The 16,411-nt window shown below is 42.3% G+C and overlaps 2 protein-coding genes across 10 annotated transcripts in view; both read left to right on the top strand.

Annotated features, from left to right (window-relative positions):
• The window catches only part of LOC126957105 (prothymosin alpha-like), a 1,190,772-nt gene that overhangs the window by 1,104,064 nt on the left and 70,297 nt on the right, over window positions 1-16,411 (top strand). The gene's annotated exons all lie outside the window — the stretch shown is intronic.
• The window catches only part of GRAMD2B (GRAM domain containing 2B), a 111,641-nt gene that overhangs the window by 76,926 nt on the left and 18,304 nt on the right, over window positions 1-16,411 (top strand). For 4 of the 7 annotated variants that reach the window (XM_050794547.1, XM_050794548.1, XM_050794551.1 and 1 more), the window contains exons 2-5: window positions 5,417-5,536; window positions 9,661-9,772; window positions 12,200-12,266; window positions 13,208-13,311. In XM_050794547.1, coding sequence (XP_050650504.1) covers window positions 5,417-5,536; window positions 9,661-9,772; window positions 12,200-12,266; window positions 13,208-13,311 — 403 coding nt within the window. Of the gene's footprint in view, window positions 1-5,416; window positions 5,537-6,269; window positions 6,313-9,660; window positions 9,773-12,199; window positions 12,267-13,207; window positions 13,312-16,411 lie in introns of all 7 variants that reach the window. The other 3 variants (XM_050794553.1, XM_050794549.1, XM_050794550.1) reach the window with 1 other exon arrangement.

The raw sequence follows: 16,411 nt of genomic DNA, 5'->3' as shown, positions 1-16,411 counted from the left end.
ACTGGTAAAATAACAGTTCATCCTCACAATGGAACTTTATGCAGTCATTTAAAAAGTATGAGGAAGATCTATAGGTACTGACAGGGAAAAAGCACCAAGATACAATAAGTAAAAAAAAAAAAAAAAAAAAAGCAAGGCGTAGAATAGCATGCTATCTATCCTTTGTACTTCAAAAATGCACATGCTGATATGTGCACAGACTCTCCCAGGAAGGACACACAAGTTGCTGGGAAGAGCAGGTGCCTTTGTGGAGAGAAACTGGGTCACCATGAAACAGGGGTAAAAAGAAATTTGTTTTTCTATTTGTAACTTTTAAATTTTATACTTATGCTTATAGTGCCTATTCAGAAATAAATATGTAGATAGATAAATGAAATGTATGGTTGTCCAAACAAAAATATATGTATCAGAATTGTAAATGGAAGGTCATTCTTCTTGACTTATAAAAATCTAATTTGGGAGATTCCGAGTTTATGAAATTGGAGAAGCTAAAGTGTTTCCCAGCCATCCTGTCTCCATTGCTCACTCTTGTACTTCCACACTCCATTCTATTTCCTTCTTTTGGTCCCTGTGAGGCCTCTCTTTATTTGTACTATGGCTGCTGTCCAGCCCTCTTCCATCTCTATAGCCCAGCTCTTTGCTTTCCAAAGAGTGTCTGCCAGCCACGGAGCCACTGAGCAGGCAGCCCTCTGAAAACAAACGCCTATGAGGCCCCAGATCTTGGTGAATCCAGATGCCAACCTGGTTTTCACTACAGGGTTTCAGCAACACTCTACTTTCAGAGACCCACCCATGACCACAACAATCCCATTTCCAGGAATTTATTCTATGAAGACCCTCTGATGAAACATATCCTATCTTCAAGACTCTTCTAAACCTTTGTTGGTCAAGACTGTGGCTTTAAAATGATCAGAGACTTCTTAAAAAATAATGGTAGATATAAAACTACCTCTACTTCTGCTACCATAAGGAAGCTTAGTGACATATTTTTATGCCTTTAGCTTAGATTAACATGTAAGTAGACTCAAACACAGGGACTCACCACTGTAAGTAGAAGGGAACATACCTTCTTGGACTGAACCACAGTGTAACACTTGTTTTCCTTCACCTGAGACACAGCTTAATCATAACTTCTGCCCTCAGCCACTTATTTACTTGGACTTGCATGTGATGGTGCCTGAATACAATACATTCCCAGCAGGAGGGGCAAAGGGCCAGTGATGTGACAAGAGAAAGGCATATTGAGTTTACCTGAAACTCACAGATACTATCTCCAGGAGGAATGATGGTTGCCTCCACATTAGAGTTCTAATTCTGAAAAATTGTGAAATCCAAATTTAAGTCGTCATCAAACTAATGAGGTCTGGGAAGTGACAAATATTAGATGATTGATAGGGATTGTACAACCTGTTTTTGTATTTATAAATTTTGTAACAGTGTGTGGCAGTGTTTTATTGAAACAAGGTTTTCCTAGCCAGTAATAAAAATGCTTTCCCTGGCCGGGCGTGGTGGCTTATGCTTTGTAATCCCAGCACTTTGGGAGGCCGAAGCGGGCAAATCACTTGAGACCAGGAGTTCAAGACCAGCCTGGCCAACATGGTGAAACCCCGTCTCTACTGCAAATACAAAAATCAGCCAGGCATGGTGGCAGGCACCTGTAATCCCAGCTACTCAGGAGGCTGAGGCAGGAGAATCACTTGAACCCAGGAGGTGGAGGTTGCAGTGAGCGGAGATCACGCCATTGCACTCCAGCCTGGATGACAAGAGTGAAATTCCATCTCAAAAAAATAAATAAATAAAAATAAAAATGCTGTCCCCTAATAGGTGAAGTCAGGTTTCGTTATTATAAGCATGACTATCTCACTGCTTTGAAATTTCTACTAAAAACCTTTCAGGCAGGGACCATAACTGATGCTCAAAGTGGGTTGGAGATGGGAGGAGAAATAACCTGCCAAGGTCAAGTGAAGGTTGGTCCTGTGTCTCCAGCATCTTCTACTCCTTCTATGGGTACTTAACAACTGCCAGCTCACTTACCTGTCTTACCTACAAAGCTCTGAGCACCCTGACAGCAGGGACCAGTCCAGTAAATATTTGTTGAAATAGGTGGATTGGTTTTTTTGGTTTGTTTTTTCAGTTGACTCTTTTAGTCAAAGTCCGTAACAGGGCTTTGTCTTCTGGTTAAAAAATAAATAAAACCTGATTTCCTTATTTTCATGATTTAAATGAAACCTGTTCAGCTTCATTGACCGTAACTTTACAGTTGCTGAGAGGCCTGATTCAGCTTCATTGACTTCAAAGTTTCCAAAAGGCCTTGAGGAAGCATTCCATTTCCCCTCCCACACTGCTCACTCAAACACACGCTAGCCTCTGCTGCTTGAATTCTACATAGTTTCAGTCTGCTGCTGACGAGACCTCCAAGGCAAGGGACGCTTGCAGGAATAATCTTGCCTGTGTGAGGAATTAACTTGCTTGAGCCTGTAGCATCTTTAAGTAAGCAAAAACCTAAGATCGAATTGACCCGTAGATGAATTTCGCTTCCTCTTCGAGATACTACATAATTAATCCATATCATTCAACCTATAAATGACCACTGTGAGCAAATGCTGAGCTGAGTGCCGTGGAAAAAAAAAACAGACATTCCCTGCCTTTGAGGAACTGAGTCTAGTGCTGGATAACTAAGATTTTTGGGAGAAGAGGTACCAGTACAAGGTATGAATTAATTCGATGCCTAGTGAGTTATAAAATCAGCAGGCAGCATAGAGACTTTTAGGCAATGTGGAGGATGTGCCCCCTGGCTAGAACCTTCCAGGAGAGAACCAGTGCTGAAGACAAAACACAAGCTGAAGGAGAAATAAAGTGGAGAGTATGTAGAAAAAAGCTACTTTGAGTACAACTGTATGTTCCATCCTTGAAAGACATTGTTTGAGTAGGACAATCTAGAGGCATGCACTGTAATCTTTTCAGTGCTAAGCTGAGTCCCAAAACAGGACCACCTCATGTGGTTAAGCACTTAGTCACCTGCACTGCACACAAAAGCCTGACCAAGATGGGTCAGGGGCAAAGAGGGACTGAAATCCAGCCTCAGTTTTGCTGCCTTCTGACGTTGGTGCTGGGTCGTTTCTGCCCAGAGCAAGGAGCACCTTATCTCTGCCAGGAGCACCTTTTGTGGAGTGGCTCTCTGTACACAAAGATGCTGTACAGGACAGCTCTGGCTCTCCCTCTAAGTCTTCATCTGATCCTGCATAAAATCCAGTAAATATCTGAATAAATGTTGAGATGGATTATTGAAGTTCTATACCCAGTCTCTACTTAAAGAGGGCTTCTCAAGTAGATTTCTGCCTGAATCTGTTGAAGAAGAGAGATAATGTGTGTGTGTTTTGGGGGAAGAGACAAAAGCCAGAGATGTGCTTTAAGGCCTCTTAACTATTCTAAAATTCTTTGAGTCCACAAATTAAACATGGTGTTGAGTTGAATAAAGTCCAATTATTATGTAAACCAAAACAGGGTTTTCCTAATAATATTTCAAGACCTTGGCCTTCCATGTACCTTTGTCACATAATGCAATTCTGTTATGGCCTAAGCCCTTTTAATGTATGTAACTGTTTTAAGTACTTTGAGAAGAATTGAAGAAATAGAAGGTTGGGCCTCTGTCCTCAGATATGTATCTACTAGGAAAAAAGAAATGCTTACCACAGAATTAAGAGCATCAACCATATGGCCAGGCGCAGTGGCTCACGCCTGTAATCCCAGCACTTTGGGAGACCAAGGTGGGTGGATCACCTGAGGTCAGGAGTTCGAGACCAGCCTGGCCAACATGGCAAAACCCCGTCTCTACTAAAAATACAAATATTAGCCAGGCATGGTGGCGTGCACCTGTAATCCCAGCTACTCAGGCAGGAGAATCACTTGAACCCGGGAGGCAGTGGTTGCAGTGAGTTGAGATGGTGCCACTGCACTCCAGCCTGGGCAACAAGAGTGAAACTCCATCTCAAAAAAAAAAAAGTATCAACCATTTGTGGGGGTTATTAGTTAGATACCCTTGTCAGATATACTGGCCTTGATTCTGACACTACAATAGGACTCCTTGCCTAGGTTGCAATTTTCATATGCTGTGAAAAGTGGTCAGCAAAGCAACCAGGCAGCTTAAACTATCCAGTGGCATTTCCTGCCTGCACAGTCATATCCAGGTGAGAATACCAAATAGGTGGTAAATGAAAATGAAGATTAGCTAATCTCTCATAGCAATGCGATCTTAACGTGTCTTTCTTTACGCTCAGTCTCCGTGGAGTCCTCACATCCTCAGAAGTATCGTTTGTGTTTTACTGAGCTGACACACCAAAGAAGTTCTGATCCATAAAAAACATTTTGTATTTTTCCTTCAACATCCCTTCCTTTCCCACTTTCCCATTGGAAATGGTTTCTCCTGCTTCCCAAGAGATCTTCACCGGCCGACTGAGGGAGCCCACTTCTGCATCCCCCATGCTGGTTGTCCTCTGTTTGTTGGTTCTATGCACAAACCCTCTTGACTCACCTTCCCCTCTACTCCCCTCCACCTTCTCTTTTACCAAGGTCAGACCTAGTTTTTCCAAAGCCTATTGATCATGACTGTAGGTCAACACTATCCTAGACCCCGTGGTTAGGACAAAGATGAGTAAGATTCCCACCCCACCCTGGAGCTCTCACACTGAAGAGTTAGTTATGGGGATAAATGGATGAGTAGGTGGTTGGAGGGATGGATGGAGAGAGAGAACACAAAGGCTTTGCAGACAGACGTACTGAGTTTGAATCTCAAGTAAGACAGATGCTAGCTCTCTGAACTTAGGCAAGATAGCAAGAGCCTCAGATTCCTCATCTATAAAATGGGGGTAGTAATTCCTACCTAGTCTAGGTGGTTGTAAAGATCAGAGACTGTAAATTGCTTAGGGAACTGCTTGGTTAAACAACATGTAAGTGACATAAGAGAAGTGCAAACAAAAGGGGTGGGGGTTCCCAGAGGGAAGGCTCACACCTGCAGGAGGCCACACATGAGCGTGTGTGCGTGTGCGTGTGCACGTGTGCAGGGCCCTCCCAGCCTCCAGGTGATCTGACTTCCCCAGCACAGCCTATGCAGAGCAGCAGAGCTGGGCAGCACAGACTATGCAGAACAGAGCTGGGCAACGCAGACCTGGGAGCCAGCAAGTCCACACAGTCTGGCATTTACAAGTGAAACAGGTATGACCTGCAGCTACTGCCATTGGGGCACCAGGCAAGGGGTTAGAATGGAGATTGGGAAAGGGCCTAGCTGTCAAAGTTAACTAGCCTATCAGTGGGGAATGAAAATCATTCCACTGTCTAGAAAACCAGGTTACTTCATCGTTTTCCTTCCAGCTACCTCTCTCTGAATGTCTAAGGTGAAGCATTTTCCTTTCTTCTTCAGCTCAGAGGCTGAGAATGGTGTGGAGGAGAAAAAGAAAGCCTGCAGGTCGCCAACAGCCCAATCCCCTACCCCATCTGTGGAGGCCGACTCCCCAGACCAGAAGAAAATCATTAGCCTACGGTGAGTCCTCCGTTGACTCTCTTTGTTCTCTTTCGTCTTTTGGGGAGAGGGCATTATGGGAGGAGCTGGGGTTTTTTGTTAGAGTAAGGATGTATTGATACTATAGACAAATAATACTCCTGAGAAAGAATGAGCATTTTTCCCCGATACCCAGGCAGCATCTTTTTCTCCCTCCTGCCCCAACCTTCAGCAGAGCATCTGCACCTTTCTGAAAGCGCTGATTTTGCTAAGTAATGAGGCCAGGGTGGCCCACTCTCAGGCATATGTTTAGAAAGCACCTGGGAAGGCTGGCCAGGTTGGAGTGTCTGCCCAGCCTCGGGTGTGCCCCACCGGGTGTCTCATTTTCCTGGGGGCCATGAAAAAGCCAAGGAAAAGAATCGCCATCCCGGGGACCCCTCAGGCCACCAGTTTCCTGTGACAGACTAAAAGGGAGGGGCGGTTTGGTTGTGGGGCTGGAGGGGAGAGGTGGTTTTGAGATGTGTAGCTGTAGCTTCATCATTCTGAGAGGCACCAACTACCGTTTGGTAGAGACTAAAGTTGCTTTGGGGCACTCAAAAGATAGCAGTTAAACCAACAGTGTGGGATGGGTGAGTGCAGTTTATCTAAACTGAGTAGAGAAATGATTGTTGTCCTTCACCATTATTAGAACTTTTAGAACTGCTACCTTCTACTTCTTTTGGTCTCTGCTGAAAGATTATTAACTCCACTTTTTGCTTCCTTCCTGGCTTACCAGCCCATGTCTTCTCTCCAAATCTATGCTTCATTCAGGACCAAGAGTAAATCTTAACTCTTCCCCAAATTTTCCTCTTCTGACTCTAATTCCCAATTATCTCTCCGTCTTTCCTGCATGCTGTTTTGTGGCATCTCACTTTTTTTTTTTTTTCAGTCGGAGTCTCGCTCTGTCACCCAGGCTGGAGTGCAATGGCACATTAGCTCACAGCAACCTCCGCCTCCCAGGTTCAAGCGATTCTCCTCCCTCAGCCACCCCAGTAGCTGGGACTATAGGCGTGCACCACCATGCCCACCTAATTTTTGTGCTTTTAATAGAGACAGGGTTTCACCATGTTGACCAGGCTGGTCTTGAACTCCTGACTTCAGGTGATCCACTGGCCTCGGCCTCCCAAAGTCTTGGGATTACAGGCGTGAGCCACTGCACCTGGCCAGCATCTCAGTTTAACCATTTTTTTTCCTCTAGTTGTTTCCCCTCAAAGCCTCACCTAATGCTTCTCTTCACAAAGGCACAAGGCACGTTATTTCTCATGTCTTTCACCACTGTTGGCTGACTACAGCAGGCACCTTAAAAACACTGTTGGTTTTACTCCAACTTCCCCAGGCTTCAGTAATAATAATACACTCTCACAGGGCATGCTTGCTAAACTTCATGAGCATGTGGTCTGTGCAACTGGAAAGGGCCCACACTTGGTTTAATGCTCCCCTCTTGCTATCCAGAAATGCTTAATAATTTTTATGTAAGGGGGCCAGGCCTGGTGGCTCACACCTGTAATCCCAGCACTTCGAGAGGCTGAGGCAGGTGGATAACCTGAGGTCAGGAATTCAAGACCAGCCTGGCTATCATGGTGAAACCCCGTCTCTACTAAAAATACAAAAATTAGCCAGGTGTGGTGGTGCATGCACTCGGGAGGCTGAGGCAGGAGAATTGCTTGAACCCAGGAAGTGGAAGCTGCAGTAAGCCGAGATTGTGCCACTCCAGCCTCAGCAACAGTGTGAGACTTTGTCTCAAAAGATTAATTAATTAATTTTTATATAAGGGACCCCACATTTTCATTTTGCACTGGGCTTCTTGTCACCTGTAGGAAGTGAGAATAACAGGGTTGAAAAGACCCAAAGAAATCAATATTATATACATACATACCCTGTCCACAGGGGTCAGTGTCATGCAGATGAACCCCCTTATTGCTTCTGCCTTTTGAAATTATCAAGGGTAGAGCCACCCTACTTGTCATATTTGCTTGCAGGCCATGGATCTTCAAACAGTCTGATCATTTCCTTGCCCATTCCATTAACATTTATTGATTTGAATCAGTAGAGATGATGAATTCAAATCTGTGAATAGTATAAATAAAAGGTAAGTTGACATTTGTACAGATAGTTTTATTTTCAAATAGAGAACAAATGTTTTTCATAGCTTCCAAAAAAAAGTAATCCCTAGAATTCCCAGGGAATTTACATCTGTGAATAGCTTAAATGGCCTGTGTCTGAAATTAAATTCATTTGCCTTGAACAGCTGAGGGGTATTTGACCTGTGATTTGAGCACTGTGGAATCATACACTGTAGTGGCTAGAAGAAGCCTAGGACTTCATATAGTCCATCTTTTCACAGCTGAGAAAACCAGAGCATAATTCTCTAACTTCAGTCCTTTCTGTTTATCTGTGACACCCAGGTACCACCTGAATTACTTCAGATTGTTCTTAAATCCACTTTGAACCAATTTTTTTTTAACTGAACCTCATTTTAAGGAATAATATCGTGAAATCATGGATTTTATGTGCCATTTCCTCCCAGAAACATTAAAGCAACTTCACGATCGTAAAACTTATTCATATATATAACTCCAAAAATCATCCATGCATGCTACTTTGAAGCGACTGCTTTTAGCCGTAGGGTTGAAGCCACGTACAAATGCACACATCTACTAAAATGGAAAACCAGGACTAGAATCGCCTTAGAAAGAAACTCTGGAGCTCTGACCTCTGTCCTTAACAGGAAAAAGGAAGATTTGGCTTCACACATGTTTTTTGATTTCATTTTTGTTTTATTCTGATTTCACTTGTATTGTATTTCCACTCCGGGATGTGTTGTGTCTTTTCCTCATACCCGATTCTTGCGTATCCTGTTAGGCCCAGCATTTCAAGCCCACATTATTCTCTTGTTTTCCTCTTCTCTTTATTTACTTTTTTAAATTTAACTTTTTTATCTTTTTGAGACAGAATCTTGCTCTCTCCCCGAGGCTAGAGTGCAGTGGCGCAATATCAGCTCACCACAACCTCTGCCTCCCGGGTTCAAGCGATTCTCCTGCCTCAGCCTCCCGAGTAGCTGGGACTACAGGCGCGCACCACCATGCCCAGATAATTTTTGTACTTTTGGTAGAGATGGGATTTCACTATGTTGGCCAGGCTGGTCTCAAATGCCTGACCTCAGGTGGTCTGCTCACCTTGGCCTTCCAAAGTGCTGTGATTACAGGCATGAGCCACTGTGCCCAGCCTGTTTTCCTCTTCTCTCACCTCCTGTTAGACTTATTGGCTCCATACCTTCTCCTAACTGCTGTAATATTTTTTTTTGTTTTTGTTTTTGTTTTGGTGCTAAATCATGTACTGCCTTTTTTAAAAAGTGTTTGATGCATGCGTACACAGGCGCCTTAAGGACAAAGACTGTGTTATGGGCCCCAAGACATTTAACACAATGCCCCACTCAATTAATACTTGTTAAATATTAGTGGAATTCTGAAACAAAAATATTCTTTGATTGAACTATAGCCACGATACGATTTAGTAGTTTGCCTCAAGTACTCCTTTTTACATACTGATTAAAATACTTTTAAAATGACATAATTATTTTCACAACTTGATCGTTATTTCACCCTCTATAAGTTACTATTTCTACAGTTTTTGATTACAGCCTGCTGAAATCCTTCCAGTGTCCTAAAGCATGTGCTATGTAAATGCTCTCAGAGTATCATGAATGATTTTTGATATCCAGAAAAGAAAAACAAATGTCAGGTTTTCTTAGACGATAGTATAATAATCAAGATTTATTACAATAAATTAATGAAAAATGTATCTCATAGGCCAGGTGTGGTGACTCATGCCTATAATCCCAGCACTTTGGGAGGCCGAGGCGGGTAGATCACTTAAGTCCAGGAGTTCAAGACCAGCCTGGGCAACATGGTGAAACCCCATCTCTACAAAAAAATGAGCTGGGCATGGTGGCATGCACCTGTAGTCCCAGCTACTCGGGAGGCTGAGGTGGGAGGATCGCTTGAGTCCTGGACGGGGAGGTTGCAGTGAGCCGTGATCATGCTGCTACACTTCAGCCTGGGCAACAGAGCAAAACTGTCTCAAAAAAAAAAATTATCTTATAGACACCCTGGACTTTCTTTCTTTAGGTCAAAATCCAGTTTTGATGGTGCCTCTTTAGCAAGTGATAAGAACGACTGTAAAACAGAAAGCAAAAATGACCCTAAGACTGAAAGAAAAAAGTCTTCATCTTCCGGCCAGGTAATTTGAGAATGGAATTTGTATTGTCTTAGGGGGTGACAAGACTATTGAAGCCAGTGACAAGAAGGAACTCAAGCATGCACCTTCCTGCTGGTCAAGACTAATATAGGCATAGAGTTTAGACAATTTAGAAGAACAAACAGTCCATTTTTTTATCACAACTCACTTTTCAGCACATTGCGTGGTGATGAGTTCCATGCTGTGGCCTCGAACTCTGACAAATACCCAGAGATCAGGGACCAACACAGAGTCATGTTCTTATCCAATAATTAGCAAGACAAGGGGAGTTGTGACATCCTTGTACTGAAATTGAAGAGTCTGATAAGGCATCTGCCTGAATAGTAGTAGGCCAGCCAACTGCACACAGAGGAGTAAGACCTTTGAACAGGGTCAGGATTATTCTCCAAACTGATTTTGGTTCTGCTCTAAAATACACCCAGATAGGAAACAAAACCCAGTTCTATGTCATCAGAGAGTGTGATGCATGTACTGGGGCCAGGAGTTTGGGTTTTTTTTTTAATTCTTCACCCCTCTAAATACTTGAATGTGTGCCTCCTAAGAGCTAAACCAAAAACCATCGGCACACCCAAGAAATTTAAATATGAAATGTATTAAAATATTATTAATATAAAATCTACTTTTGAATTTCCATGGTAGTCCCGGTAATAAATATCCTTTATAAAGGTGTTTTTTTCCTCTCCAGGATCCAATCAAGAGTCACATACTGCATGTATTTGCTATGTCTTTTCTTTTTTTTTTTTTTTTTTTTCGAGACAGAGTCTTGCTCTGTTGCCCAGGCTGGAGTGCAATGCCATGATCTCGGCTCACTGCAACCTCCACCTCCCGGATTCAAGTGATTCTCATGACTCAACCATCTGAGTAGCTGAGATTACAGATGTGCACCACCACACCCAGCTAATTTTTGTATTTTTAGTACAGACAGGGTGTTGCCGTGTTAGCCAGGCTCGACTCAAACTCCTGGCCTCAGGCGATCCACCCACCTCTGCATCCCGAAGTGCTGGGATTAGGAGCATGAGCCACTGCACTCAGCCTGCTATGTCCCTTTTAATTGAAATCAGCCCCACTACCTCTTTTGCCAATTTTTATGTTGACATTTTTGAAGAGTTTATGGCCTAGCATATTTTAAATCAAGCGTGCAACCATTGCTCACTGTAGCCATTGAAAACAAAAGCTCAGTGAAGCCATGCAACACCCAGCTTTAATCAAGGTATCTTTCTACAAGGTGTTTATCTATAAGATAGCTGACTTGCAGGGACCATCTATCGTCTTGATGACCTGGTCTGTAGTTCTTTATGGTAAAACAGGGCCAGTTTTGCCATTGAGACCACTCTTGGTTTGGATAATAAGCCATCCAGGGCCTCCTACCCATTTTCTTTATAAGAATTTTTCTTCAGAAGTATCCTATGAGGCAGATTGATGCTGTGGAGAGAGGATCCAGTTATACCCCATAGCTCACTGCAGGCTTGAACTCCTGGGCTCAAGAGATCCTCCTGCCTCAGCCTCCCAAGTAGCTAGGACTACAGACACATGCCACCACATCCAGCTAACAGTTCTACCTCTTAATAGCTGTATGATGCAGATGAAAGTGTTTTACAGTCTGTAAATTGCTGGCTATCCATTGTTATTGTCACAGTTGTAAAAACAGATCCCTTGAAGATGAAGTGATTTGCAGCTTTCATAGTCTTGGGCTTTCTGCTGCCCTAGAGAGTGAAGTCTTTGTATGAAATCCTACTTGTCTTGACAGTAGCCTACTGCATCCTACTCCTGTCACTGGCTAAGGAAATGCCTTCACAATAATACAGTAGGAAGAGTGGCCATATGTTGCCTTAGACTATAGGTCCTTTATGTGTATTATCCCATTTAAGCCTTATGACATACCTTGAGGCAGGTACTGTTTTTGCCCTCTGGTACAGAAAAGGAAACCAAGGCCCAGGGAGATAAAGGGACTAAGCCATGGTCACACACCAAGAGCTAGAGCCACTACAGCCAAGACTTCAACTCAGGTTTACCTGACTACAAAGCTTTGAACCACTGTACTCTTCTGAGAGTACTCACTGGTACGTTTAGTACCTGGGATCCAGTACCCTCCCTAATGAGATTCCTTAAAATTTCATCCCCTTTCTGATTAGGGACATCCTTGTCTAGCCCTGTTTCCTCAGCAGTAGGCTGACTAGCAGCTGCATCATTATATCCAACCAGCAAAGCATTAAACTTGTTAGAAAATGAAACTTGTGTGCCCTGACTTTCACTGTGTTTTACTGAAGGCTTGTGTCAGAGACGTAAGATCAGTGAGAAGGAATTCCTAAAGATACTATTAAGGGAGGGAAAATTTGTTGTTGAAGTTGAATTTGTGATGTTTCACAAGAAAGTGAGAGTGGTGATGCTTGTATTTTGTTCTCATTGTAGTACAAGGCCAATATGCACTTTCACAAGTTGTTTCTTAGTGTTCCAACGGAGGAACCACTGAAGCAAAGTAAGTTCTGACCTGTTTGACTTTTTAAGCTACATATTTGAAAAGTTGATCATTAGTTTTGGGGAAGAAAGAGGGCCTAGTCTATGGACTGAGTCACCAAGGGGATCAGGTTTCTGAAAGTCATAACATAACAATAACACCAGCTTCAATCAGCTTTCACCAGGCAGCGTGAAAAGATCACAGAGGAGAAAAAGAAACAGTTCTCCATGGGGTATGGAGTCACCCAAGATGGTTCCATGATACCCTTCCCTTCTTTATTTATTGCTGAAATGCACATGGTTACATTGCTTTAAGATTTAGGATAACAAGCCTGGGGCAAGAGAGGCCACTAGAAGAAGACTAAAAGAAAACTTACATCCTTAGACATGGACAGACACGTGCTGATGCCACTATGAAGGGTGTGATGGTCACCTAAATATCTTGCCCAGCATGCTAGTTAAGCACGCCTACTGGGCTCTGCAGTGATTCATCAAGGGGCCCAAAGTTCCATTCTAGCCTCTCTTGATGTGCAAAAGTTGAGGCAAGATGCTGGGTTCCTGCCATGACCTTCAGACAGAAAGTGTGGGCTATGTGCTCTTCCTCTAGTGAGGCCATCTATTTCGAAAACAGTCATTAGTGAAAATACTGGGGAAAAGGGGAACAGGTGTACTAATACCAGCACATGATAGAGGAGACTTGTAAAACGCCATTCTTGGTCTCTCAGGTACAATAGTAGATTTGCCTTTTCATTCTGATATTTATACTGAAGTTGGTAAGACTTTGAATTTAAAAACAAACTGGTCGCCACAGCTTGCTTTCCATAAAGATGACAGAAGAAGAGGCAATAAAACTTTTGAGTATGAATGAATTCTCTGCCCATCCTTGAGTCACCAAAATATATACATGGTTTTTATTTTAAATGGAAATTCTAAATGATGCTGTACCTGTGTGTATTCTCCCAGGCTTTACCTGTGCTCTACAGAAAGAAATACTATACCAAGGAAAGCTCTTTGTATCAGAAAACTGGATTTGTTTTCATTCCAAGGTCTTTGGAAAAGACACAAAGGTTGGTATAATTAAAAAATAAATTTAAAAAAGCTAACCCCATACTTTATTGTATATGGCAAATATTAATCGTCTTAAATTTAGCTATATTTATAGATACTTATATTATGGTTAATCTTTTATGCCAAGTTTCCTTTGTTGTAATTCCAAATACTATAGGTTCTAAATGCCTCCAGATGACACTAACTTCCCTTTTTCCCTAAGCATTATTTTCTCACTCATTTCTTTACATACATATACCTCACATATACACATGTGCCTCACCCATAGCCATACCCTAAATCCTTTTTACTCAGATGTCACCAGCGAACACTCAAAGTTGTTTATATGGAGGGTGTGCCATGATTTTCAAACACATACATTTAAACCAAAATCATTTCTTTTAAGAAACATCAATTTTTATACCATATTTATACCAGTTATCAGTGATGTCTAGGACAGCAGGCCAATAAATAAGCTACTTATTAGCACTCCCTTTGTACCCTCACCAGCACAAAATGAGCAGGAAGTGGAGCAGTTAAGGCCTAGCCTGGGGAAGTCAGACACCCTCGATCCCAAGTGTACTCTGATATTACATCTTTTCATTATTATTAAATACAGATTTGGGGGAGTAGAGACACATGACATCCTGAGACATTAAGCAGAACAGCCTAAAGGAATTGGCACTGCCCTCTAAACTGGGGACCGTGGGACCGTGGCCTATCAAGGAAAAGATAATTCTATCCCACTGACTTTTTTTTACCTTTGAGCTACAATGTCACATCACAGTTCATTCAGGCCTCCAGAATAACACCAGAGAAACACTTCTTGGGTTTGCATGACCTCAGTGAGTTTTCAATCATTCTGATTCATGAGTGCGAAGAAGCAACTCTCATAGTCATGAAGTAGCTGATGAAAACTTCTTTTTGTTTTGAGTGGTAGATGTGCCTTATTTAAATATTCTTTCTAAAACCACTGGCAATTGCATAAAGACCACTTAACAAATCTAATAGGAATATTTTCTTTTGTCAGTGTTGGAGCTGAAGACTAGCATACTATTCTTTAGGTAAAACATGTTCTTTTTATATTGATTTTTTATCATATAGAGCTATGTTTAGATAAGCATTATTTGATTGACAGTATTATCTGAATCAGTATAATACAAATCAATATGAAGCAGTATTTCATCTATTTCTACATTTCTGGATTAAAGGTCTTGTTCATGGAATGGGGAAGGGGATTGGGTAGTACTGATCAATGTGATATAGTTCTCAGGAATTCATATAGAGCCAACATGTCTGAGCAGAGCAGCAGGGACTGAAGACACTAATGAACAAAGCATTAGTCTTTGTTAAGCGACTGGGGGATCCACAAAGGCAGTCAGTGCACTTTCAAGCTGATATGATTCTAGCAATGATTTTAAAGTTCTACTTCTACCTAAGAACTGATAAAAAGAAGTTAGAAGAAGTGACCCTGGTTTTTTGAAGACATGGATATACTAAGATTGCTTTTGCAGTGTGTAACCTACAGAGGCAGGAGACTGAAAATTAGCAGGGCGTGGGAATAAGAACCATGATAGTGACTTGTATGTTCCATCCCTTCTAAGGATGGTGTCAAAGGAGATTTGGGCTTCAGAGATGTTGCAGAATTTCCTCACTGCCAATGGACCTTAGTCCAGCGTGATCCAGTATGAGCTGAAGGCACCCAAACAATTGCTCTACCGTGGGAACTTTCTAATCAAGTTCCCCTTCTAAAGCAGTTTACCCTGGAAAAATGTTACCATTGCCCTGGAAAACTATTATCATTTACCCTGGAGAAATATTAATAAAGTGTAGCCTTAATTTAATCAGGACCTTTTTAGTCAGCCTGTTGGTATTTTCAGATGCTAGTAAAATTAGCATGCATGTATCACATTCTGTCTAGGCTCAAACTGAAAAGTGATTTAAGCTTTATTTTACAAATGTTATCTGGTTGTAATTTTATACTCATGAAGCAATTGATTGAAACCTTTCTTAAGGGTGTTCCATGCCTTAGATTATGAAAAATCTAAATTTATAGCCCTTTGCCACTGTGTGTTTGTATTGCTGCTCAGAAACAAAATTAGACTCATTTTTTTTAAATCATGATCTAAGTAGATCTCAAATTCTTTTTTTCCAAATTTATCCCAACTTGTAAGTTCTGAATTGCCTCCTGCCTTTGAAAAATATTGTGAGTGGAGTTCTTTGGCAAACAGTTTTTAGAAAATGTCTCAATTGGATTATCCCTTGTTCTTCCATAGTCTTCCTGCCTAGATCATTGAGGGCAATAAATAAGCCCATCTCATAAACCCAGATGTGAATGCAAATATTCAAAATTAAAAGCTCATTTTGTGGTCAGGCACGGTGGCTCACACCTGTGATCCCAGCACTTTGGGAGGCTGATGCGGGTGGATCGCCTGAGGTTGGGAGTTCAAGACCAGCCTGGCCAACATGGAGAAATCCCGTCTCTACTAAAAATACAAAATTAGCTGGGTGTGGCTGGGTGTGGTGGTTCACACCTGTAATCTCAGCACATTGGGAGGCTGAGGTGGGCAGATCACCTGAGGTCAGTAGTTTGAGACCAGCCTGACCAACATAGAGAAACCCCGTCTCTACTAAAAATACAAAATTAGCCAGGCATGGTGGCACATGCCTGTTATCCTAGCTACTCAGGAGGCTGAGGCAGGAGAATCCTTTGAACCTGGGAGGTTGAGGTTGCGGTGAGCCGCGATCGCACCACTGCACTCCAGCCTGGGCAACAAGAATGAAACTCCATCTCAAAAAAAAAAAAATTAGCTGGGCGTGGTGGCACATGCCTGTAATCCCAGCTTCTCAGGAGGCTGAGGCAGGAGAATCACTTGAACCTGGGAGAAGGAGGTTGCCGTGAGCTGAGATCGCACCACTGCACTCTAGCCTGGGCAACAAGAGCAAAACTCCATCTTAAAAAAAAAAAAAAAAGCTCATTGTGCTTGCTTCCTTCAAGCTGGCAGTACTTACATAAAGCCCATCTCTTCTCCACTTTTGAGAATATGTGAGGCATTTTCAAGAAGTAGATGTTCTGTTTTCAGGGATTAAAGTAATGGCGATCCATTTTCCTTTGAGATC

The sequence above is a fragment of the Macaca thibetana genome, chromosome 6, assembly GCF_024542745.1.
Source record: "Macaca thibetana thibetana isolate TM-01 chromosome 6, ASM2454274v1, whole genome shotgun sequence".
Classification (NCBI taxonomy): domain Eukaryota; kingdom Metazoa; phylum Chordata; class Mammalia; order Primates; family Cercopithecidae; genus Macaca; species Macaca thibetana.
The sequence above is the reverse complement of the archived record's forward strand: the minus strand, read 5'-3'. Positions and strand labels throughout refer to the sequence as shown.